This window comes from Cetorhinus maximus, unplaced genomic scaffold, assembly GCF_964194155.1.
Source record: "Cetorhinus maximus unplaced genomic scaffold, sCetMax3.hap1.1 HAP1_SCAFFOLD_434, whole genome shotgun sequence".
Lineage (NCBI taxonomy): Eukaryota > Metazoa > Chordata > Chondrichthyes > Lamniformes > Cetorhinidae > Cetorhinus > Cetorhinus maximus.
In genome coordinates, this window is record NW_027596378.1 from 150,036 (window position 1) to 177,627 (window position 27,592).

The following is a 27,592-nucleotide window of genomic DNA, read 5'->3' on the forward strand; positions in this document are numbered from 1 at the left end:
GAGTTCTACAGTTTGAGGGGCAACTGAGGAAGAGGGGAGTGAGGAAAGGCGGAATGAGGGACAGGGAGTGGTCCCACCATTTTAGAAGAGACTGAAGGGCAGAGACATTATGAGGTGAATAACAGACATGGAAGAAGTGAAAAAATAGCCAGAACAAATAAATGGGAAAAGTAGATTACTAAAAGTGAATTGGAAGGCTTTCCTTAGCCATTTATTAAGCATGTTTCGCATGGATAGAATGTTTCACATGGTGACACTTTATTGATTACAGTAAGAGGTGAGGGCCTGCAGAGTGTCACACTATTACCATTGGCCATACACTCTTAAGACATCAGCTCTACATGGGTACAGAACCTTTAGAGTCAGAAGAAGGGGATAAGGCAGGCAAACAGTAATTGCCTGTTTTGTACACAATACAACTAGTCATTAAAATTCCTTACAGGTTGTGAAGTATTTTCATTAGTGTCTGCTCTAGAGGGAGAGGAGGGAATCCGGATGTGTGTTGTATCAGAGCTGATCCAGATAGATGGAGTCAGAGATCAATAGCCTTTCACTTCTTTTCTATGTCACGGAGACTGAGTGATGGAGGTGGAGTGGTGCCGATTGCTCCTCCTCACTGTCCATTATTGCTGCAATTAATCAATGGCCGGGTATGGATAGACTGGAGAGAGAGAGAGAGAGGGAGGGAGAGCGATTGCAGTTGAAAACCTGGTATAAAATTAAAACATTCTGCCCCTCTTCACTCCCTACAAACCCCTGTCCAAGGACACTGACTGAGAGAGGAACAAAGGGTGACAAAAACTTCTAATGAATTCTCATTTTCCTGGAAAGGTGATGAGGGAAAAGGAAAACTCCTCACTCAAACAAGTGGCTTCAAAGTTGTTGCATCACCAGCGGAAGAAGAGGGTGATGATGATGGACCTCCCTCATGAATTATTAAGCAGCCCTGAGTTCTATTAGCACTTGTGTAAACGCTGCATTTTATACGCTGGTGTATAGAGGAGTGCGCTCTCTGACAGCTGTATTACTGCTGATAAGCAGTACACAGCACACTGATCAAACAGCCAGCAGAGACAGGAAGTCGAAACTGTGGTTTGTAAGCTGATTTCTGGCTCCCTCTTTCTTTCTCTGTATCTCTCTCTCTTTTTTCTCCTTCCTTTTCTCTCTCTCTCTCTCTCTTTCTCTCAGTAAGTTCTGTCACACAGCCAGTCCTCTGCTCAAAGACTCTGGCGTCTCTGCTGTACAAGGCATTTGCACACACAACCCAGATGCCGATTGAAATCGTTTGCAAAATTGCATTTTCGGAGGATGATGAGAAACAGAAAGGGACGGTGGAATGCGACAAAAAGAGCTTGATCGAAGAGGGCTGTCAGTCCACCACAACTGACCTGGTCACCTTTGCTGATACCTGCTCATTGCACGGCATTAACCATATCTTTGTGCCGGGCGGCTGCGGTGTGAAGCAGGGTCTCTGGGCGTTCGCTTTCCTCTCCTCGTTGTTCTTCTTCCTCTACCAGGTGGTGAACTGCACCATGTACTACCTCGAGCATCATCACGTGACAGCGTTGGACGAAGAGTCTGACCATGAGATCCCCTTCCCCGCCATCACCATCTGTAACATGAACAGGTTCCGGCACACGGCATTAACAGATGCTGATATTCACCACCTGGCCAACATGACCGGATTGCCCCCCAAGAGCAAGGATGCCCACCGGGCTGCAAGCCAGGGCTACCCCGTTGCAGACATGATGGACATCTTCAACAGGACAGGTCACCAGATCGAAGAGATGCTGAAAAACTGTAACTTCAGCGGCTCCAACTGCTCAGCTCACAACTTCTCAGTGGTAGGTCTGTCTTTAATTTAACCCTTCAAACAAACTGTTCCCTAAATCCCCTGGGGGGCAGCTGAATCAACTAAAATCCCTTCTCCTCGGGATAGAATTCAACCTACCTTTGATAAGGAAAAAGCCAGGCTAGAAACAGAAGAAGGCTTTCGAAAAATGTCTATGATTTTACAGCTGCTTGGCTCCCTGGGAGACTATGAGTCGGCTAAAGGTTTAATGAGGATATGGAACTAATTCCCCTGAATTTCCCAGAGAGACAAATTGCTTTTGATAAAGGAGGAGTGAGGTTGGGGGTGTGGGGAAACTCTATTCCAATCTTAAAACGCAGACAGTTATAAGCTCCTGAATGGCTCTTCAAGCATACTGAATATGTCAGCTTCTCCGATATATATCATTATATCATTTACAGTGAGTCACCTCCAGTATATAGAGGTCAATCGGAGTGAGCTGTACATTGAGGGTTAGGATTGAGGAAAGGGTTAAAGAGATGTTCCTCTTCAGTGTCCAGTAATATGCATGGTTACCTCCCAAGAGAAGCCTGGATAAGGAGGGTGGAGGTTGACCCTCACTGCCTTCATGTGAGTAAAGCCATCCAAACAGACTGACAGGACAATGAGGCAGCCAGTGCCTGGTGATGTTGGACACTGAGTGTCCTTTCATCATTCACTCCAGCTATCGATAATAGTACACATTCTGCCACTTGGTTGCTGTGCGACGTTGTATATAATAGAGCTTACAAAAAAAACACAGAAAAGTACAATAGTAAAAAAAACAGGGAAATATGGTGTTTTTAGAACACATGTGTTTCCATTAATCTGGTATATTCAATCAGTTTGGCTATATGAATAAGATATTTTCACTTTATGTGACTGTACCAATCTGATATGTTCACTCTCTGTGACTGTAAATCTGGTATATTCACACTGTGGTTGTATCAATCTGAAAAGCTTGCTCTGTTTATCAGTATCAATTTGACATATTCTCTGTGTGACTATATCAATCTGAAAATTCACTCATTTTGACTTTATCAATCTGCTGTATTCACTGTGTGTGGCTGTTTCACCCCATTCTATTAGCCCTGCGTGATGGTGTCAATCTGATAAATTCACTCTGTGTGAGTGTATCAACTTGTTTTTTCACGTTAAGCTCCTGTATAAATCTCAATATATTCACTCTGTATGACTGTATTCCAATAATATATTCGTGTTGTGACAGTATAAATCTAATATTTCAATCCTATGTGACTATCATTCAGAAATATTCACTCTGTGCACTGTATCAATCTATCAATCTGATGCATTCATGAAGTGTGTGACTGTAACAATCTGATACATTGACTCCATGTGTGACTGTATAAATCTGATATATTCAGTCTGTGTGCGACTGTCAATGTGAAAAATTCACTCCTTGTGTGAATATGTCAATCTGATATTTTCACTCCCTGTGTGACTGTATCAATCTCGATATATTCAGTCTGTGAGACTGTATCGAACTATCAGTCTGATAAAGGCAAAATATATTCACTCTGGTGACTGTAACAATCTGATATGTGACTGTATCAATCTGATATATTCACACCTTGTGTGACTATATTAGTCTGATATATTCATGCTGTATGTGACTGTATGAATATGATATATTCACTCTATGTGTCAGTGTCACTCTATGTGTGAGTGTATCAGTCTGACATATTCGGTCCGTTGACTATCAATCTCAACTATTCACTCAGTGTGACTGCATCAATCTGATATATTCATTTTGTGTGTGACTGTATCAATATGATATATTCACACTGTGCATGACTGTATCAATGTCATATATTCACTGTATGGCAACTGTGTAAATCTAATATGCTCACTCTGCGTGTGACGGTGTCAATCCGATATATTCACTCTGTGTGTGACCCTATCAATCTGATATATTCACACCTTGTGTGACTGTATTAATCTGATATATTCACTCAGTGTGACTGTATCAATCTGATATATTCACTCAGTGTGACTGTATCAATCTGATATATTCACTCAGTGTGACTGTATCAATCTGATATATTCTCTCTGTGTGACTGTATCAATCGGAAATACTCATTCCATGTGTGACTGCATAAATCTGATACATTTACTCTGTGTGTGGCTGTATCAATCTGATATATTCACTCCTTGTGTGACTGTATTAATATGATATGTGACTGTATTAATTTGATATATTTACTCCATGCGTGGCTGTGTAAATATGTTATTTTGAGTCCTTGTGTGACTGTATCAATCTCAACTATTCATTCTCTGTGTGACTTCATCAATTTGTTATTTCACAGAGTGTGTGCCTGTGTAAATCTGATATACTCACTCCGTGTGTAACTGTATCAATCTGATGTATTCACTCTGTGCATGGCTGTATCAACCTGATATATTCACTCCTTGTGTGACTGTGTTAATCTGACATACTCACTCAGTTTGACTGTATCAATCTGATATATTCACACTGTGTGTGATTGTATCAATTTGATATATTCACTCAGTGTGACTGTATCAATCCAAAATACTCACTCAGTGTGTGGCTATATCAATCTGATATATTCAGTCTGTGATACTGTATTGATTTATAAATTTGACTGCATTGATCTATTAATCTGACATATTCACTCTGTGTGACTACATCAATCTGATATATTCACTCGGTGTGACTGTATCAAATTGATATATTCACTCGATGTATAACTGTATCAAGCTGATATATTCACTTCATGTGTGACTGTCTCACTTTGATATATTTATTCCATGCGTGACTGTGTCAATCGGATATGTTCACTCTGTGAGACTCTATGCGTCAATCAATTTTATATATTCAATCTGTGTCACTAAATCAATCTGACATATTCACTTCATGTGTGACTCTGTCAGTCTGATATATTCAATACATTTGTGACAGTATCAGTCTGATATATTCAGTCTGTGAGACTGTATCGATCAATAAATTTGATATATTTACTTTGCATGTTACAGTATCAATCAGATATATTCATGCCATATGTGACTGTATGAATCTGATATATTAACTCCATGTGTGACTGTATCAGTCTGATATTTTCACTCTCTGTGACTGTGTAAATCTGATATACTCACTCCATGTGTGACTATATCAATCGATATATTCACTCTGTGTGTGACTGTATCAACCTGATATATTCACTCCTGGTGTGACTGTGTTAACCTGATATATTCATTCTGTGAGACTGTATTGATCTATTAATCGGTTACATTCACTCTGTGTGAATACATCAATCTGATATATTCACTGGGTGTGACTGTGACTAATATAATCTCTCCATGTATGACAATGTCAATCTTGTTTATTCAGTCTGTGAGTATGTGTCAATCTATTGATCTGATATATTAACTCAATGTGTGACTGTATCAAGCTGATATACTCACTCCATGTGTGACTTTATCAGTTTGAGATATTCAATCAATGTGCATCTATGTCAATTGGATATATTCAATCTGTGAGACTGTATGCATCAATCAAGCTGATATATTCAATCTGTGTGACTACATCAATCTGATATATTCACTTGGTGTGACTGTATCAATCTGATGTATTCACTCCATGTATGACTGTATCAGTCTGATGTATTCTCCCAAGTGTGGCAGTGCCAATCTGGTTTATTCAGTCCATTTGTGACAGTATCAGTCTGATATATTCACTCTGTGCAACTGTATCATAGAACCACAGAGTCACAGAATCACACAGTGCAGAAGAGGCCCTTCGGCCCATCGAGTCTTCACTGACACGTGACAAACACCTGACCTACCTACCTAATCCCATTTACCAGCACTTGGCCCATAGCCTTGAATGTTATGATGTGCCAATTGCTCATCCAGGTACTTTTTAAAGGATGTGAGGCAACCCGCCTCCACCACCCTCCCAGGCAGCGCGTTCCAGACCGTCACCACCCTCTGGGTAAAAAAGTTTTTCCTCACATCCCCCTTAAACCTCCTGCCCTTCATCTTGAACTTATGCCCCCTTGTGACTGACCCTTCAACTAAGGGGAACAGCTGCTCCCTATCCACCCTGTCCATGCCCCTCAATCTTGTACACCTCGATCAGGTCACCCCTCAGTCTTCTCTGCTCCAACGAAAACAACCCAAGTCTATCCAACCTCTCTTCATAACTTAAATGTTTCATCCCAGGCAACATCCTGTTGAATCTCCTCTGCACCCCCTCCAGTGCAATCACAACCTTCCTATAATGTGGCGACCAGAACTGCACACAGTACTCCAGCTGTGGCCTCACCAAGGTTCTATACAACTCCAAAATGACCTCCCTACTTTTGTAATCTATGCCTCGATTGATAAATGCAAGTGTCCCATGTGCCTTTTTCATCACCACACTAACATGCCCCTCTGCCTTCAGAGATCTATGGACACACATGCCAAGGTCCCTTTGTTCCTCAGAACTTCCTAGTGTCATGCCGTTCATTGAATACTTCCTTATCAAATTACTCCTTCCAAAGTGTATCACCTCACACTTTTCAGGGTTAAATTCTATCTGCCACTTATCTGCCCATTTGACCATCCCGTCTATATATTCCTGTAGCCCAAGACACTCAACCTCATTGTTAACCACCCGACCAATCTTTGTGCCATCCGCAAACTTACTAATCCTACTCCCCACATAATCATCTATGTCGTGTATATAAATGACAAATAATAGGGGACCCAGCACAGATCCCTGTGGTACGCCACTGGACACTGGCTTCCAATTACTAAAGCATCCTTCTGTCATTATCCTCTGTCTCCTACAACTAAGCCAATTTTGAATCCACCTCATTAGATTACCTTGTATCCCATGTGCATTTGCATTCTTTATACGTCTCCCATGTGGGACCTTATCAAAGGCTTTGCTGAAATCCATATAAACTACAACTACACCACCCTCATCTACACACCTGGTCACCTCCTCAAAAAATTCACTCAAATTTGTAGGCATGACCTCCCTCTGACAAAGCCATGCTGACTATTCCTGATCAAACCTTGCCTCTACAAGTGGAGATAGATTCTCTCCTTCAGAATTTTCTCCAATAGTCTCACTGACGTGAGACTCACTGGCCTATAGTTCCCTGGCTTATCTCTACAACCCTTCTTAAATAGCAGAACCACATTAGCTGTTCTCAAGTCCTCTGGTACCTCCCCCGTGGCCAGAGAGGAATTAAAAATTTGGGTCAGAGTCCCTGCTATTTCCTCCCTTGCCTCCCTCAGCAGTCTGGGACACAGATCATCTGGACCTGGAGATTTGTCCACTTTTAAGCCTGCCAACACCTCCAATACCTTGTCATTCCCTATATCAATTTGCTCAAGAACCTCCCAGTCTCTCTCCCCGAGTTTGATATCTTCATCCTCATCCTCTTGGGTGAAGACAGATGTGAAGTATTCATTCAACACTCTAGTGATGTCATCTGGCTCCACCCATAGATTGCCCCCTTGGTCCCTTATGGGCCCTACTCTTTCCCTGGTTATCCTCTTCCCATTGATATACTTATAAAATATCTTGGGAATTTCCCTACTTTTACCAGCCAGACATTTCTCATATCCCCTCTTTGCTCTCCTAATTGCTTTCTTAAGCTCCACTCTGCACTTTCTGTACTCCACTAATGCCCCCCGCTGACTTGCTTCCCTTGTACCTGCTAAAAGCCACTCTTTTCCTTCTCACTCCATGTGTGATTGTGTCAATCTGATATATTCATTCCTCATGTGACTGTATCAATCTGATGTATTGTCCCAAGTGAGTGCCTGTGTCAATCTCGTTTATTCAGTCTGCATGACTGTGTCAATCTATCAACTTGATATATTCACTATGTGTGACTGTATAAATCCGAGATATTCAGTCTATGTGTGACTGTATTAGTCCGATATATTCACTTCATCTTTAACTGTATCAATCTGATATATTCTATGAAACTGATATACTCATATGTTACTGAACCAATCTGATATATTCAGCCTGTGAGACTGTATCAATCTATAAATGTGATATAGTCAGTCAACATGTGACTGCATCGATCTGATATATTAATGCTGTATCTGACTGTTTGAATCTGATAAATTCACTCCATGTGATTGTATCAATTTGATATATTCACTCCGTGTGCAACTGTGTCAATCTGATATATTCATTTTGTGAGACTGTATTGATCTATTAATCTGATATATTTACTCTATGTGATTACATCAATCTGATATATTCACATGTTGTGACTGGATCAATCTGATATATTCACTCCTCGTGCAACTGTATCAATCTGATATATTCACTCCCTGTGTGACAGTGTCAATATACATGACGGTATCAGTCTGATATATTTACTCCATGTGTAACTGTGTCAATCTGATATGTTGACTCCATATGTGACTGTATCAATCCCATCTATTCACTCACTGTGACTGAATCTATTTGATATATTCACTGTGTGTGTGACTGCGTAAATCTGATATATTCACTCTGTGTGACTGCATCAACCTGGTATGTTTATGCCATGAGTAATTGTGGCAATCTGATATATTCACTCTGTGTGACTGCGTCAACCTGGTATATGAACTCCATGTGTGACAGTATCATCATGATATATTCACTTCATATGTACTGTATCAGTCTGATAAATTCACTCCACCTTTGACTGTATCAGTCTGATTTATTGTATCAAGCTGATACACTCAATCCATGTGTGACCGAATCAATCTGGCATATTCACTCTACATGTGACTGTATCAATCTGATATGTACACTCCATGTGTGACTGAGTCAATTGTATATATTCAGTCTGTGAGACTGTGTCAACCTGATAAATTCACTCTGCTTGACAGAATCAGCTGATATATTCACTCCATGTGTGACTGTATTAATCTGATATATTCACTGCCTGTGTGACTGTACCAATCTGACATATTCATGCCACCTGTGATGGTATCGGTCTGATATATTCATTCTGTGTGTGACTCCATCAAACTGATATATTGATGCTGTATGAGACTGTATGAATCTGATATATTCACTCTATGTGTGACTGTATCAATCTGATATTTTCACACCATGAGTGATTGTAACAATCTGATATATTGACTCTGAGTGACTGTTTCAGTCTCATATATTCACTCTGTATGACTGCATCAGTCTAGTATATGAACCCTATGTGTGACTGTATCAGTCTTATATATTCATTCTGTGTGACTGTATCAACCTGGTATATTCACACCATCTTTGACTGTATCAATCTGATATATTGTATCAAGCTGATATACTCATTCCATGTGTGACTGAATCAATCTGATATATTCACTCCATGTGTTGCTGCATCAGTCTGATATATTCACTCCTTGAGTGACTGGATCAATCTGAGATATTCAGTCTGTGAGACTGTGTTAATCTAACGTATTCACTCTGCTTAACTGTATAATCTGATATATTCACTCCATGTGTGACTGCATCGATCTGATATATTCAATCTGTGAGACTGTATCAATCTGATATATTCACGCCATGTGTGATGGTATCAGTCTGATATATTCACACTATGTGCGACTGTATCAATTAGATATATTCACTCTGTGAGACTATCAATCTGATATATTCACTCTCTGTGTGACTCTATCAATCTGGTATATTTACACCGTATGAGACTGTATGAATCTGATATTTTCACTCTGTGTGTGACTATACCACTCTGATGAATTCACTCTGTGTGACTGTATCAATCTGATTTATTGTATCAAGCTGATATATTCATTCTAAGTGTGACTGAATCAATCTGGTATATTCACTCCATGTGTGACTGTATCAGTCTAATGTCTCTCTGTGTGACTGTATCAAGCTGATATATTCAGTCTGTAAGTCTGTATCGATCAATAAATTGGATATATTAATCTGCATGTGTCTATATCAATCTGACATATTCACACCGCTGATGACTGTATGAATCTGATGTATTCACTCTGTGTGTGATTGTATCAATTTATGTATTCACTCTGAGTGGCTGTATCAATCTGATTTATGAACTCCATGTGTGGCTGTATCAACCTCATCTATTCACTCTCTGTGAATCTATTTGATATATTCACTGTGTGTGTGACTACATAAATCTAATATACTCACTCCATGTGTGACTGTATCAATCCGATATACATTCACTCTGTGTGTGGCTGTGTCAATCTGATATATCCAATCCATGTGTGACTCTATATCCATCTGATATATTCACGCCATGAGTGATTGTAGCAATCTGATATATTCACTCTGTGTGACTTTATCAATCTGGTGTATGAACTCCATGTGTGGCTGTAACTACCTGATAGATTCACTCCATGTATGACTGCATCAATCTGATAAATTCACGCTGTCTTTGACTGTATCAATCAGATTTATTGTATCAGGCTGATATACTCATTCCATATGTGACTGTATCAATCTGATATATTCACACTGTGTAACTATATCAATCCAATGTATCCAATCTGCATGACTATATTAATCTGATATATTCACTGCATGTGATTGTCATTGATACAATATGTGACTGTCTTAATTTTTAAAATAATTATCTCTTTTTGTGGATGTGGGCTTCACTGGGTGGTCCAGCATTTATTGCCCATCCCTAGTTGCCCTTGAGAAGGTGGTGGTGAGCTGCCTTCTTGAACTGCTGCAGTCCATGTGGTGTAGGTACACCCACCGTGCTGTTAGGGAGGGAGTTCCAGGATTTTGACCCAGTGACAGTGAAGGAACGGAGATATATTTCCAAGTCAGGATGGTGAGTGACTTGGAGGGGAACTTCCAGGTGGTGGTGTTCCCATCTACCTGCTGCCCTTGGCCTTCTAGATGGTAGTGGTTGTGGGTTTGGAAGGTGCTGTCTAAGAGGCCTTGGTGAATCCCTGCAGTGCGTCTTGTAGATGGTACACAAACTGCTGCTACTGTGTGTTGGTGGTGGAGGGAGTGAATGTTTGTGGATGTGGTGCCAAACAATCAGGCTGCTTTGTCCTGGATGATGTTGAACTTCTTGGGTATTGTGGGAGCTGCACTCGTCCAGGCAAGTGGAGAGTATTCCATCACACTCCTGACTTGTGCCTTGTAGACAGGCTTTGGGGAGTCAGGAGGTGAGTTACTCACTGCAGGATTCCCAGCCTCTGACCTACTCTTGTAGCCACGGTATTTATATGGCTAGTTCAGTTCAATTCCTGGTCAATGGTAACCCCCAGGATGTTGAACTTGACATATTCAAACTGTGTAACTATACTAATCTGAAAAATCACTCAGTGTGACTACGTCAAACTGATTTTTATTTTCACATTATACTTCTATTTGAGTCTGATATATTCACTCTGTGTGTGACTGTATCAATCTAATATATTCACTCTGTGTATGACTGTAATGTCCTATTATTTGAACACTGATGGTATCAATCTGAAATATGCACTCTCTATGACTGTGATATTTTCAGTCTTTGCGATGATTCATCTGATGTTTTCTTGCTACGTGACTCCACCAATATGATAAATTTAATTTATGTGACTATATCAAATCCATACAGTGACACAATGATTGTATCACCCAATTATATTAAGCCTGTGTGGTGATATCAATCTGAAAAATCACCCTGTGTGAATATGTCAGTCTGATTTTTTCACATTGAGTCTGATATATTCATTCTGTGTGACTGTATTACTCCAATATATTCAGTCTTTATGCCGATTAATCTGATATAATTGTTCTGTGTGGCTGTATCAATCTGATATAGTCAATCTGAGTGTGACTGAACAAATCTGATATATTCACTTCATGTGTGACTGTATCACTCTGACATATTCGCTCATTTTGTGACTGGGTCAATCAGATATATTCACTCATTCTGTGACTGTATCAATCTGATATATTCACTCATTTTGTGTCTGGGTAAATCAGATGTATTCATGCCATGTGCGACTGTATCAATCTGATATATTCACTCCATGTGCGACTGTATCAATCTGATATATTCACTCCGTGTGTGACTGAATCAATCTGATATATTCACTCATTGTGTGACTGTATCAATCTGATATATTCACTCCATGTGTGACTGGATCAATCTGATATATTCACTCATTGTGTGACTGGGTAAATCAGATATATTCATACCATGTGCGACTGTTTCAATCTGATATATTCACTGCATGTGTGACTGAATCAGTCTGATATACTCACTCCATTGTGACTGTATCAATCTGATATATTCACTTCGTGTGTGACTGGATCAATCTGATATATTCACTCATTGTGTGACTGTATCAATCTGATATATTCACTTATTGTGTGACTGAATCAATCTGATATATTCACTCATTGTGTGACTGGATCAATCTGATATATTCACTTATTATGTGACTGGATCAATCTGAAATATGCACTCCATTTGTGACTTTAACAATCTTATATATTCACTCAGTTGTGACTGTATCAATCTGTGTGCATGTATTAATCAGATATCTTCACTGTGAAAGCATTTATTAGCCTGATATATTCCCAATGTGTGATTGTATTCATCTTTTTCATTATTTCGTGGCATGTGCTCTTTATAGCTAGGTCAGTGTTTATTGCCCTTGAGAAGGTGGTGGTGAGCTGCCTTCTTGAGCCGCTGCAGTCCGTGTGCTGTAGGTACACACACAGTGCTGTTAGGGAGGGAGCTCCAGGATTTTGACCCAGCGACAGTGAAGGAACGGTTTGGTAAGACAGAGCTTGAGTATTGCTGAATAAAGAAACACTGTTTCTTTTATTAATTCATGGGATTTTCAGAGGGCATTTGAGAGTCACATGTAGGCCATATCAGGTAAGGGCGGCTGATATCCTTCCCTAAAGGACATAAGTGAGCCAGATGCGATTTTACGATAATGGTTTCCTGGTCATCATTAGACTTTTAATTCCAATTTTTTTTATTGAACTCAAATTCCACCATCTGCCGTGGTGGGATCTGAACCCGAGTCCCCGGAGCATTACCCTGGGCCTCTGCATTCCCAGTGCCTCCTCTTCTTTAAGTTGAAACTTTTTGTCTTGCACTCACCAGGACAATTCACAAGAAAATACCTATGTTCAGAGGAAACAACATGTTTATACTGTGTGAGAAGAGAGTGTTGATTGGTTGGCAAGCTGACTCTGATTGGTAGAGGCATTGCCATGAAGAATGCACCAGTTGATGGTGACTGACGGTTAACTGCAAGAATTTAAACCAGGCGGCTTGACTTTGATTGGTCAAAACATTGCCCTGGGAAATAAACAAGCGAATGAACAGGATGCTGCCGTCAAGCCTAAAAGACGTTCTGCCTATCACACAAATGAGTGATGTGGTATATGAATTTCAGTGTTAGTGTGATGTTAGGTATGTAGGCCGTATGTCCCCAAAGACTGGCGGATCATATCAAACAGCAGGTCTCAGCCGCTGTTCATATCGGGCAGGGTACAGACCGTACCCAGCCAGCCCGTACTTGCAAAACTCAAAACACAGAGTCCAACGTTAGATGTGATTCCGCGATTGGACAACATTTAATAAATAACGGCAAATACAGAAAATGCTGGAAAAGCTCAGAAGGCCTAACAGCATCTGTGGAGAGAGAAAGCAGAGTTAATGTTCTGAGTCCATATGACTCTTCCTCAGAGCCTGGTAAACACCTCGTCAAACACCAGGAGGGAAATGGAAAGTAATGAAGGTGAACAGGGCAAAAGAGACAAGCGGGAATCCTGTTGGAGAGAAGATCAGTGCTTCTTCAAGGTAGGCATGGCTGGAAGAGAAGTGGCAGCCAATTAAACACAAAGATAAAAGCAAAATACTGCAGACGCTGGAAATCTGAAGCAAAAACAGAAAATGTTGGAAAACCTCAGCAGGTCTGAGCTCTGGAGAAGAGTCATACGGACTCCAAACATTAACTCTATTTTTCTCTCCACAGATGCTGTTAGACCTGCTGGGTTTTTCCAGCAATTTCTGTTTTTACATTTGCTAAATAACCCTCAGTGTGCTAAGAATTATATTAACAACCAATTTAAGATTGTCAGTGGGGCTCACAGTGTGGTGCATTTGCGTGTACTGGAAGCTACATATATTAATACACAGAGCCCTGTTCTTTGCAGACAGAAAGAACATGTACACACATTGTGCCTGTTTCAGCTAAACAAAATAGGTGACAGCAATTCGCTGACTCATTCCCCAGGGCAATGTCTTGGCCAATCAGAGTTAAGTTGCCTGGTTTCAATTATAAAAATGCTTGGCAGTTAACTGTCAGTCACCATCAACTGGTGTATTCTGCATGGAAACACCTCTACCAATCAGAGTCCACTTGCCAACCAATCAGCACTCTCTTCTCTTACAGTACAAATTGTTGTTTGCCCGATATTGGCATTTTCTTGTCATAGACTCACAGGGAAGAATTTCCCTCCCGTTGAGGGGGAAGTGCAGGAGCTGCCGTGGGTGGGCCAATTAAGGCCTGTCCAGCGTGACGTTTGCCAGGAAGCGCAATGCGCTCCCTGTGTGGACAGGGTGGGGGGGGAGGGTGGGTGGTGGGAGGGTGGGTGGTGGGGGGGTGGGGTGGGGGAGGTGGGGGGTATTCCCTCAGCCGAGAGTGCGCTCCTTCAGCTAAGTGCTGCCTCAGGGAGATCAGCGCCAAATTTGAAAATGGTCAATGAATAAAAATAAAATTTCCCTACCATGTCCCCTCGTGTGACACTGTCACATGAGTTGAGACATGTCCATCATTTTTAATCAAACTTTTATTAAACTTTTTAAAACCTTCATGAAGCCTCATCCTGCCCGTGGATGGGGTTTGATGCTTTTTCTGAAGCCCACCAGGGCTCCCGGCCTGTCCACCAACCTTAATGTTGGACGGGCAGGTCCATTAATGAGGTTACTGACTTTTTCAATGGCCTCAATAGGCCCTTGACAGGTCAGCGGGCACACAGCTGATTCCTTCTCCCTGTAACCCAAGGTCAGTGGGCACACAGCTGAGTCCTTCTCCCTGTAACCCGAGGTCAGCGGGTACACAGCTGAGTCCTTCTCCCTGTAACCCGAGGTCAGCGGGTACACAGCTGATTCCTTCACCCTGTAACCCGAGGTCGGCGGGCACACAGCTGAGTCCTTCACCCTGTAACCCGAGGTCAGCGGACACACAGCTGATTCCTTCACCCTGTAACCCGAGGTCAGCGGGCACACAGCTGAGTCCTTCTCCCTGTAACCTGAGGTCAGCGGGTACACAGCTGAGTCCTTCTCCCTGTAACCCGAGGTCAGCGGGCACACAGCTGATTCCTTCTCCCTGTAACCCGAGGTCAGTGGGCACACAGCTGATTCCTTCACCCTGTAACCCGAGGTCAGTGGGCACACAGCTGATTGGGCTGTGCCCTCGCCAACCTGAAAATGGAAATGAGGTCGGGAATTCCGCCCGGCTTCATCCTGCGTCATTTTACACATTGGTGAGCGGGCCCCGCTCCCCCCCCGACCCCCCACCGCTCGCTGGCCTCAGTATCCTGACCATAGCCTAATCAATGTCTACAGCACAGGAGGAGGCCATTCAGCCCATCATGTCTACACCAGTCAACAAAGATCTGACTACACTAATCCCATTTTCCAGCGCTTGGCCCATAGCCCTGGAGGCTATGGCAACGCAAGTGAATATCTAAATACTTCTTAAATGTTACAAGAGTTTCTGACTCAACCACCCTTTCAGACAGTGAGTTCCAGACTCCCACCACCCTCTGGGTAAAAAAAATTCTCCTCAACTCCCCTCTTAGCCTTCTACCCCTTACCTAAATCTATGCCCCCTGGTTATTGACCCCTCTACTAATGGAAAAAGTGCCTTGCTACCCACCCAGGCAGTGGCTCAGTGGTATTGTCACTGGAGTAGTGTTCCAGAGACCCAGCATAGTGCTCCTGGGACCTGTGACTCCAGATCCACAGCAATGTGGTTGACTCTTAAAAATGCCCACTCAATGAGGGCAATTAGGTTTGGGCAATAAATGCTGGTCTAGCCAATGATGCCCACATCCCCTGAATGAATAAAAAAAACCCTTATCTATGCCCCTCATAATCTTATCCACCTCTATCAGGTCCCCTCTCAACCTTCACTGCTCCAAGGAAAACAACCCCAGCCTATCCAATCTTTCATCATAGCTCAGACCCTCCAGCCCAGGCAGCATCCTGGTAAATCTCCTCTGCACCCTCTCCAGTGCAATCACATCCTTCCTATAATGTGGTGACCAGAACTGCACGCAGTACTCCAGCTGTGGCCTAACCAGCGTTTTATACAGTCCCAGCATAACCTGCCTGCTCTTGTATTCTATGCCTCGGCTAATAAAGGCAAGTATCCCATTTACCTCCTTAACCACCTTATCTACCCGCCCTGCTACCTTCAGGGATCTGTGGATATGCACACCAAGGTCCCTCTGATCTTCAGTACTTTCCAGGGTCCTACCATTCATAGTGTAATCCCTTGCCTTGTTACCCTCCCCCAAGTGCATTGCCTCACACTTTTCTGGGTTGAATTCCATTTGCCACTGCTCTGCCCACCTGACCAGTCTATTGATATCCTCCTGCAGTTTACAGCTATCCTCCTCACTATTTACCAATTTTTGTGTCATCCGTGAACTTCTTGATCATACCCCCTACATTTAAGTCCAAATCATTTATGTTCACCACAAACAGCAAGGGACCCCAGCACCGAGCCCTGTGGAACCCCACTGGAAACAGATTTTCAGTCACAGAAACATCCCTCTACCATCACCCTCTGCTTCCTACCTCTCAGCTAATTTTGGATCCAATGTGCCACTTTGCCTTGGATCCCATGGGCTCTTATTTTCTTGACCAGTCTGTCATGAGGGACCTTATCAAAACCCTTGCTAAAGTCCATGTAGACCACATCAAATGCATTACCCTCATCAACACTCCTGGTTACCTCCTCAAAAAACACGATCAAATTTGTCAAACACGACCTTCCCTTAACAAATCCATGCTGACTATCCCTGATTAATCCCTGTCTCTCCAAGTGCAGACATATTCTGTCCCTCAGAATTCTTTCCAGTAACTTCCCCACCACTGAGGTTAGACTGACTGGCCTGTAATTTCCTGCTCTATTTCTTCCTCTCTTTTTTAATAATGGGACAATGTTAGCAGTCCTCCAGACCTCTGGCACCTCACCTGTGGCCAGAGAGGATTTGAAAATTACTGCCAGAGTCCCTGATATCTCTTCTCTTGCCTCCCTCAACAGCCTGGGATACATCTCATCCGGGCCTGGAGATTTATCCACTTTTAAGGCTGCTAAACCTGCTAGTACCTCCTCTCTCTATGTTAATTTCCTGTAATATTTCAGTTCTCTGCCCTAATGTCTATACCTGTGTCGTCCTTTTCCATTGTGAAGACCGACACAAAGTATTCATTGAGGACTGTACCCATGTCTTCCGGGTCCACACAGATTACCCCTATGGTCCCTAATTGGCCCGACTCTCTCCCTAGTTATTCTCTTGCTCTTTGTATATTTAAAAACCACTTTGGATTTTCCTTTATTCTACCCGCCAATGTTTTCTCATGTGTTAATATGGCAATCACCTTGTTAAAAACAATTGCTAGTTAAACAGGTGATGGGCATTGATTATTCCATCTAAACAGAATAAAGAGATACGGCTGGAACACTTTGTGGGGAAGCTACTTGGAAGTCAGTAGCACTGAAGAGTTGTCATGAAAATAAACCAGCTTGAACTAAAAGACCAGCCTGGATTAATTCTTCCACCACAACCTCTTATTGGGAGTAACATAGTGGCAGAGGATGAACTTTAAGCTTTGCTGATTTATTGCTGTATATGAAGATTTCTGCCTCAGTCCTCTGAGGGAAAGGAAGTGCACTGTTGCTGACAATTTAAGTTATGGAATGGTGGAAGGACAGTACAAAATTGCAAGCGTTGACTCTCCACCAATTATTTCTGACTCTGAACCTTACCAGCAATGGAAGGTTGAAGTTGAAATGTGGACCCGGGTCACTGCTATACCCAGGGAGAAGCAAGGTATGGCTTTGGTGGTATCATTACCAGCCAAAAGTAAGATAAGGAGTAAGGTATTTTCAGAGTGGAAAGTGGATGATTTGGATCATGAAGAGGGATTAAACCGTCTGATATAATTTTTGGATAAGTTCTATGAAAAGGATGAGTTATTGGAAGAGTATGCAGGTTGGATGATCTTTGATAGGTTTAGGAAATCAGATGATCAGTCCACGGAAGAATATATCATGGATTTTGATAAATGGTACAGGAGACTCCAGAGATTTGAACTTGAAATTCCAGAATCGGTATTGGCATTTAAATTACTGGACTCGTATTTCCCACATTGATAGTCTTTTAGTACTAACAGGGGTTCAGTTCCTGGGGGAAAGACCCTCTCCTAGATCACATGGCTGCTGCCCTGAAAACATTTCTGGGGAAACACTTGGTCCCTGTCATTTTTTTTAACAAATGTGAATAACTAAGCTGTAAAATAAAGGATCGAGGATTCAATGGTGACTGAATTTCACAGTCGACCAAATATTAGACGAAGATTCCAATACAAAGTTGGGGTTAATGACCAGAGATCTGAAAATGGTCACAACCCTAGCCAATTTGAGAGTCGGGACAAGTGTGTCTGGGATGGTGACTGTAGGTGTTTAAACCCAAAAAATGCAGGGGGAATGGTTAATCAGTGTTTCGGTGTGATTCCCAGTGTCATTATGTGATGAACTTCCCACAGCGAAGGAATCGTGTTTTTGAAGTGACCCACGAGACGGCTTCATCTGAAAATGATGATCGTTACTGGCCTGATGGAATTGTACTGATCACTGAGAGTTTAAATCCAGTGAGGAGTATCTTGATGATAGATTCCTTCACCTGTGCGGTTCTGGACAGTGGTTGCATTTCTACAGTGTGAGGCATGGACTGGCCTGACCGCTATCTGGAGTCTCTTGATGAGGCAGACTGGCGGAAGCTCGAGGAGTATGAAAGCTCTACCTGCTTCAGGTTCGGAGATGGCAATACATTAACATCCTCCAAACGGGTAGTCCTCCCTCGTAAGATAGCAGGGATCAATCTGTTTCAGTACTGATGTGGTTTCTAGTGAGATACCGTTATTGTTGTGTTGATCTGCGATGAAGAAGGATCAGATGATGCTAGTTATGAAGAATGATAGAGCAGTCGTGTTTGGAAAAAATGTGGGTCTACACTTTACTCAGTCAGGCCATTACTGCTCGCCAATGAGGAAGCCAGAGATTTCTCAACAAGGTTCATGAAGTTTCCTTAACTGCTGAGAATAAGAATTTGGTGGACAAAAAGATCATCTGAAATTACATAGACAGTTTCCTTTTTAAGTTCCCCTCTCTGCACTTTTTATACTTGTCTCGAGACTGTCATATTGAGCCCTCGTTATCTGCCATAAGCTTCTCTTTTTTTCTCTTAATCCTAACCTTTATGTCTCTTGACATCCAGGATTCTCTGGACTTGGTCCCTCCTTCCCTTATCTTTATGGGAACATATTTGTCCTGTACTCTCACTATTTCCTCCTTGAATGCCTCCCATTGCTCTGACACAGTTTTATCTGCAAGTAGCTGCTCCCAGTCCACTTGGGCCAAATCGTATCTCATCTTAGTAAAATTACCCTTTCCCCAGTTTAGAACTTTTATTCCTGGCCCAACCTTATCCTTTTCCATAACTATCCTAAATCTAACTGAGTTATGGTCACTATCTCCAAAATGCTCCCCTACTGATATGCCTTCCACCTGCCCGGGCTCATTTCCGAATATTGGGTCCAGAACTGTCCCCTCCCTTGTTGGGTTTTCTACGTACTGGCTTAAAAAAAAAGTTCTCCTGGATGCAATTTAAGAATTTTGCTCCCTCCCTAACTTGTACACTAAAACTATCCCAGTTAATATTTGCATAGTTAAAATCAATGAGATTACTCTCATTCTTCTAAACTCTAGAGAATGCAGGCTCTGTTTCCCCAATCTCTTCATCGGACAGTTCCAACATCCCAGGAACAAGTCTGGTGAGCCTTCGTTGTACTCCCTCTATGGCCAATATATCTTTCCTTAGGCAAGGAGACCAAAACTGTACACAACACTCCAGGTGTGGTCTCACCAAGACGCTATACAACTGCAGCCACACTGCCTTATTCTTGTACTCAATTCCTCTTGCAATAAAGGCCAACATACCATTTGCCTTCCTAATTGCCTGTTGCACCTGCATGTTAGCTTTCAGTGATTTTTGAACAAGGACACCCAGGTCACTTTGGACATCAATACTTCCCAATCTCTCTCCATTTAACAAATACTCTACATTCCTGTTTCCTTACCAAAGTGGATAACTTCACATTTTTCTGCATTCCATTCCATCTGCCATGATCTTATCCACTCACTTAGTCTGTCTAAATCTCCTTGACCTCTTTTTCATCCTCCTCAACTCACATCACCACCTAATTTTGTATCATCAGAGATTTCAGGAACATTACATTTGGTGAACAGCTGGGGCCCGAGCACTGATCCAAATTTAGCCTGCTAACCTGAGAATGATCCAATTATCCCTGCTCTGTTTTCCATTTGTTAACCAATTCTTAATTCTCAACCTGTGCCAGTATATCACCCCCAATCCCATGTACCATAATTTGCTTACTAACCTCTTGAGACCTTATTGAAAGCCTTCTGAAAATCCAAAGATACCACATCTACTTATCTATCCTGCTAGTTACATCCTCAAAACTCCAACAGGTTTGTCAAACCTGATTTCCATTTTGTAAATCCATGTTGACTCTGCCCAATCTCACCATTATTTTCTATGTGCCCAGTTATCAAATTCTTTATGACAGATTTGAATGTTTTCCTTACTACTGATGTTGGGCTAACAGGTTTGTAGCTCCTTGTTTTCTCTCTTCCCTCCTTTCTTAAATAATGGAGTTACATTTTCCATCTTCCAATCTGTAGGAACTGTTCCAGAATGTATAGAATTTTGAAAGACAATCATATTGTGATTCATGTACCAGGACACCCAGATCCCTCTGTACCACTGAGTTCCCCAATCTCTCTCCATTTAAATAATTTGTTGCTTTTCTATTCCTCCTGCCAAAGTGGACAAGTTCACATTTTCCCACATTCTACTTGTTGTGACACAAGTTGGTAAAGGCTGAGTTATTTGAAACCCAGAGGGAAACTTGAACAACTGTCATAACCTATATTTTCAATTGGTATGTTTGAGATGCGGCTCTGAATTCAGGAATAAGACCACTGAGCCTTGAGAGGTTCTTAAATTAATAAATGTTTTAATTTAGTTTTATATATACAGCGAATTAAACACATACACATGCCTGCAAATTACTATCATAATAACTTTTAAACAAATCCCCAAATTAATCACTCCTAGGTAAATCTTCAAGGCAAAAGTATCCCATAGACTTTGAACAGACACTAGGCAAAGCACATTTGACCTTACAAATTCAAAATAAGGTACTTTGCAGATGCATTTATAGGTTTACAGGCTGGTGAGATCTTAGATGCCTCTGACTCACACAGAAACTCCTTTCTGTTTATACCGAGCTTCCCCTTTGAATGTAAATTTTCCATTGTATCCTCGGCTTTTAAAGTCACATCTTCTACCAAGAACATTTTCACCTCATTGATTTTATTAGTAATATAAGCACATTGCCTGGTGTCTCCCAGCCAGGTGCAAGATTTTACTCCCACTCTTGAAAGCTTCATTCAACGAATGCAAATTTACACTTTATCTTTAAACTTCCTTACATTTATCTAATTAACATCTCAAAACTATCAAATTGGATCAAAGCACTCAGACTAGCTTTAATCCAATACAGACACACACCATACCCTATTATTCCAATTTGAAAATAATATAGACTTTAATATCTCTTCTTGACATACTCAATGTGCCAAATTTTTGCCCACTCCCTTAACCTGTCTATATCCCTTTGCAGACTCTCTACCTTCCCTTGACAACTTACTTTCCTACCCATCTTGGTGTCATCGGCAAATTTAGCTACCATACATTCAGCCCCTTCATCCAGGCAATTGATGTAGATTGTAAATAGTTGAGGCCCCAGCACTGATCCCTGTGACATTCCACAAGTTATAACTTTCCAACCCGAAAAAGACCCATTTAGCTCTGCTCGTTTTCCTGTTAGCTAACCAATCTTCTATCTATGTTAATGTGTTACCGCCTACACCATGAGATCTTACTTTGTGTAGTAACTTTTGATGTGGCACCTTATCAAATGCCTTTTGGAAATCCAAGTACTTCACATCTACAGGTTCCCCTTTATCCACCTTGCTTGTCACTTCCTCAAAATGCTCTAATAAATTAGTCAAACATGACCTCCTTTCTCACAAAGTCATGTTGACCCTGCCTGATCACATTATGATTTTCTAAGTATCCTGCTGTAACCTCCTAAATTATGGATTCTAGCAATTTCCCTATGACAGATGTTAGGCTAACTGGCCTGTTTCCTGCTTCCTGTCTCCCTCCTTTCTTGAATAATAATGGTATCAATCTGATGCATTCACCCTGTGTGATGCTATTACTCTGATGTATTTCCTCTGTGATGATAGTAATCTCTATATCACTGTCTGTGACAGAATTCATCTGACATATTTACTCAGTGGCTGTAGTGTCCTCGGCCCAACAATCCTCAGCTGCTGCATCCGTAATCTTCCTTCCATCATATGGTCAGGAGTGGGGATGTTCGCTGATGATTGCACAATGTTCAGCACCATTCACAACTCTTCAGATACTGAAGCAGTCCATGTCCAAATGCAGCAAAACCTGGACAATATCCAGGCTTGGGCTGACAAGTGGCAAGTAACATTCGCGCCACACAAGTGCCAGGCAAAGACCATCTCCAACAAGAGAGAATGTAACCATAGCCCTTTGACGTTCAATGTCATTAACAGCACTGAATCCCCCACTATGAACATCCTGGGGGTTACCATTGACCAGAAACTGAACTGGACTAGCCATATAACTAACAACACCTTCTCAAGGGCAACTAGGGATGGGCAATAAATGCCCACATCCTGTGAATGAATTAAAAAAAAAAAATAAACACTGCCTACAAGAGCAGGTTAGAGGCTAGGAATCCCATGGCGAGTAACTCACCTCCTGACCCCCCCAAACCCTGTCCACCATCTAGACTCTTTGTCAAGCTCATCCCTAAGTGTTGATCATGGAGATCACACAGCAACTATGATCTATGCCCTTTCATAACTTATAACTCTGGCTCTCCATATAACACAGCCTTTATCAACTAACAACTCATTTTACGCATAAAATATGGCCTGATTTCTAAATCCCGTACCTGTGTTGACCACTTGTTTATGATATATACTCTCTTGCCAATAAGGGGTCCCTACGAATTGTTTTCCAAGTGTCATCTGCTGTAACTAGCAACTCATCCATGTGTGAAAAGAAAGACACCCTCCCTGTTGCCTCTACCTCTGATGGGAACGGTAATCTCGACATCTCATCAGCATTACAATGATCTTCTGATCATTTCTATTTAATTTGTACTGATAAACAGGCAAAATCCAAGCCCATCTCAGTATTTGGGCTACAGCTAGAGTGGGTACTGGAGACTTTGGATTCAAAATAACCGTCAGTGGCTAATGATCAGTTTTGATTGTGAAACTGCGACCATACAATTATTTATGTAATCTTCTTACTCCGAAAATCAGAGACAATGCTTCACATTCTATCTGAGCATAATTCCGCTCACTGGCACCAAGGGTGCCTGAGACAAATGGAATCGGTCTCTCCTCCCCATTATCCAACATATCACAGCACCTACTCTGAATGGAGAGGCATCACATACTAGCTTAATCTTTTTGGACACCTCATAATGTACAAGCATTGTACCATCTACCAACTGACTTTTGCACAGCTGGAATGCCCTTGTCACATTTCCTTGTCCAATTGCATGGAACAGCTGGTTGTGTTATAATGATATAAAGGCACCAATCACTCATTAGGGATTATGTAAACATGTTGTGGGTTTATTTATTAAGAATAGGTATACGTGGATAAAAAGGTTGAAAACATCAGCAGCACATGTGTCTGTGTGTGTGTGTCTCCTTGGCTCAAAGGCAAAAGTGCAACTAAGACTGGATCACATGACATACTTCCTTTCTAGTGATGTCATGCTGCTATCCCTTAAAGGTGTATTACAATATTCCCCTTTTTAAAGACACTTTCCCCCTTCCAAAGAAGTATAACTATTCACAATACATGTTCATGTTTAGTTACTATTACATAAATGTAAAGAACTGGTGAATCTATGAGTCTAATGTGTAGGGGTAATTTGCTGGTCCACCCAGATCCCGTAATTGTAACCTTGCCTGGAGGTTTCTTTAATTGCTCATGGTGATCTTTGGGATTGTCATTCTTGGATGTTATTTTTGGTTGCATTTGGGATCTGACCCTTGATGCAATGGGACTGTACGGTGGTTGAGGAGTTGGAATGGATCTGATTTGTCCTCAGCTACGTCCCACTGTTGTGCCTTTTGTGTGTAATGACTTCAAAGGACCTTGGTTCTGAACAAATCCTTGTCACCTCAGCTGGTTACCATGTCCCCTCTGTGGGATCCTGGATGTGAACTTGTCCCAAATGTAAACTTGGTAATTTTGTACCTGCATTTTTATCATACACGCTGGTTAACTTCTCTTACAGTTTTAGAAGTTTCTCTTCCGTTTGAGAGAGCACAATAGGTATGAGTAGGTAAATTAGTACACATTGCTCTGCCGAACATAAGCTCTGCTGGTGATGGAATAGTTTTGCTTAAAGGTGTCGCTCTTGGGTAACACTAATGTGTAGATCTTGCTTGGTCTGTCTACATTTGAGAATGAGGGATTTCAGTGTGTGAGTCGTTCATTCAGCCAGGTTGCAGTAATGAGGAGGAGAAGTACTGTGATCAATATTCCACTTTTTACACATATCCTGAAATGGCTTACCAATAAATTCCTGACCGTTATCCAGAATGATCTCTCTAGGCACACCAAATAAACTGAAAATACCACATAGAGTGTGCATGACATTTGTGCTTCACTTATTGTTCAATTCCTGAATAATGAGGTACTTGATAAAGTAGTCAACGATGGCGATGAAGTCAGTGACATGAAAGGGGTCCAAAGCAATTTTGGACTAAGGATGGGTAGGAACTCCATGTGAAACCTGTGGTGCTTTTTGCTGACTTGGAATGTGCCCTTGACATGCCTTTCAATTCTTGACGATGACTTCAATGTCATTGTCCATACCCGGCCAACAGACTGTGTCTCTCTTGCGAGTCTTCTTGTCCGATCACTACCCATGTGCCAGTGATGAGGTTGTTGAAGAATATCAGATCGCATCGATTCTGGTAGAATGACCTGCCTGCCTTTAAAAATAACTCTGCGGGAGATGCCTAGCTCATCCTGGTAAGGCCAAAATGGTCCCATGTGTTCGTGGGCATGTTGATTTGAATCAGGTCATCCTTCAATGATGGTTTTCCAATGTTTCTGTAGTGTGGGAACTTTTGCATTTCTTCTTATAGCTGCTGGTATTTGCGTTGTGCAAAATGTACCAGATCACTTTGGAGAACATCTTCAAGTTCAACGTCAATGAAGCCAACTTGTAGATCTCAGGATATATCTTCTGTTTCGCTGGGTTGGACAATCTGCTCAGTGCGTCCGATGTGACCATCAAGTTACCTGGCTTGTACCTAATCCCACAGTTGTAACCTTGAATTTTTATCAAGAGACATTGCAACCTTAGTGGTGCACTGGTCAATGGTTTTTACCAGAGAAGGGGAGACTTTGTTTCTCTCTGGGGGTTGTGTGACTTTGAAACTCTCTGCCTCAGAAGGTGGTGGGAGTGGGGTCATTGAATATTTTTAAGGCGGAGGTAGATAGAATCTTGTTAGGCAAGGGAATCAAAGGCTATCGGGGGTAGATGGGAATGTGGAACTCAAAACAAACAAATTAGCCATGATTTTATTGAATGGTGGAGCAGGCTCGAGGGGCTGAGTGGCCTTCTCCTGCTCCTATTTCTTATGTTCATAAACCATCTCCAGTGGATGTGTTCAGTCTTCACCGCACACATTTTGAAAAATAGATAGATATGAAAACGCAAGATTCCAAACACTAAGGTTAATGTTTTGCGCTCGATCGTGGAGTAGTTGGGTTGCGTTACCGACAGAGATCTTGAAGCAAATGCAATCAGTTTGCCTTTTTGTAGTCTGCACGCTCCCAGGCCTTTCTGTGAGGCATCTATCTCCAGGATTATTGTCTCCCTAGGATGGTAAAATTGTAAGGTCAATGTTTCTGATGATTGTTTCAGAGCTTCGGAGAGGTATCGATGATCTTCGTACCACAGGAAAGACACACCCTTTCTCAACTATTCCCTTAGTGAAGACAATTTTTGAGTGAAATTGGGAATGCATGGAGAGAGGAAATTAAAGAGACCTAGACACCTTCGAAGGTCATCCTTATCTTGATGTTGATATGGCTTTAATATCCTCAATTATACTTGGATCGGGCATATCCCAGCACTGGAATAAATAGAACCAAGGAAACTGACCTGCTTCACGTTGAAGTCACATTTCAGACTGTAGAAACCAATCCTTTACTACGTGCTGCTCACATCAATAAATGCAGATTACAGTTATATTCTTGCTTTGCTCTGCCCACATTCTGCTATGTTATTGGTGATACAGATGCAACCTGACACAATGCATATAATGCAGTCCATTTGAGCTTGAGAGAGATCCTGGCTAACAGCCTGAAAGGAAGTCATTGAAAACAGAAGCCCACACGAGGTAGGGAATGTGATAAGCTCCTGGGAATTACCTGTGAGATGTATTGACCAGTAACCATGCTTGGGCTTCAAGATTCAAGAAAATCTTTGCTGTTGCAACTCTCGGATTTAATGCTTCTAATGTGTGTATTTTGTAACGACAAAGTTTCAAAGCTACATTTAAACATTGTGGATCGAGGCATACTCACAATGATCTGTCTTCCTTAATTACACACATAATTGAACTGCACCAATCTATGTGCTCCTGCACTCTTATACTGAGTTCACCTTTCTCCATTTTGTCTAGTTTGACCTTCAATTTGTCTTGTAAGTGGATGCCACACTTACATAGTGGATCAATTGACAGGCATGCATTCTCCTGCAAGTGTAACGTTGCAGTTCCCTTGAAACTGCCAATTTTGTCTAAATATTCTAGATATTTTGATGTTAGGTCATGAACTGAGACATTAGGAGTAGTTTCTGAGGTTGATCAGCCATGTGAGATCTGATTGATTCCAAGGATCATCACTAGTGTGAGATCACGGCATGCTGACGATCTGCGATCACTGGGCCTATAGTCTTCTTCAATGTAGAACATCAATGACACCCAGGAGGATTGATTGTGCTTGCACTCCAGGACAATGGATCCAGCAAATGGAATGAGTAAACTGTTGGACACTGAGAGTTTCATTGCAATAGGTTTTCCCATGGTCCTCCATGTCTGCCGACACGTCTTCTGGAATTCATAGGGTTAAGATGTTGGCACTTGCCCCTGTGTCAATCTTGACCAATAACGAGTAGTTGCCAACTTTCTTAGGAGAGGTAATTTGAATCTTGGCGAACATTTCGGACGGTGTGATGGTATTTATGTTTTCCACGAGATTGACAGTGTGAAACATGATCCCCGCTCATG

At 41.7% G+C, this 27,592-nt stretch overlaps 1 protein-coding gene across 1 annotated transcript in view; it reads left to right on the forward strand.

The window, feature by feature from the left end:
• The first annotated feature begins 1,268 nt into the window (after window positions 1-1,268).
• Window positions 1,269-27,592, forward strand: part of asic4a (acid-sensing (proton-gated) ion channel family member 4a) — a 191,439-nt gene continuing 165,115 nt past the window's right edge. Inside the window, exon 1 of the mRNA XM_078535404.1 lies at window positions 1,269-1,844. Within this exon, the coding sequence (XP_078391530.1) occupies window positions 1,269-1,844 (576 nt within the window). The remainder of the gene's footprint in view (window positions 1,845-27,592) is intronic.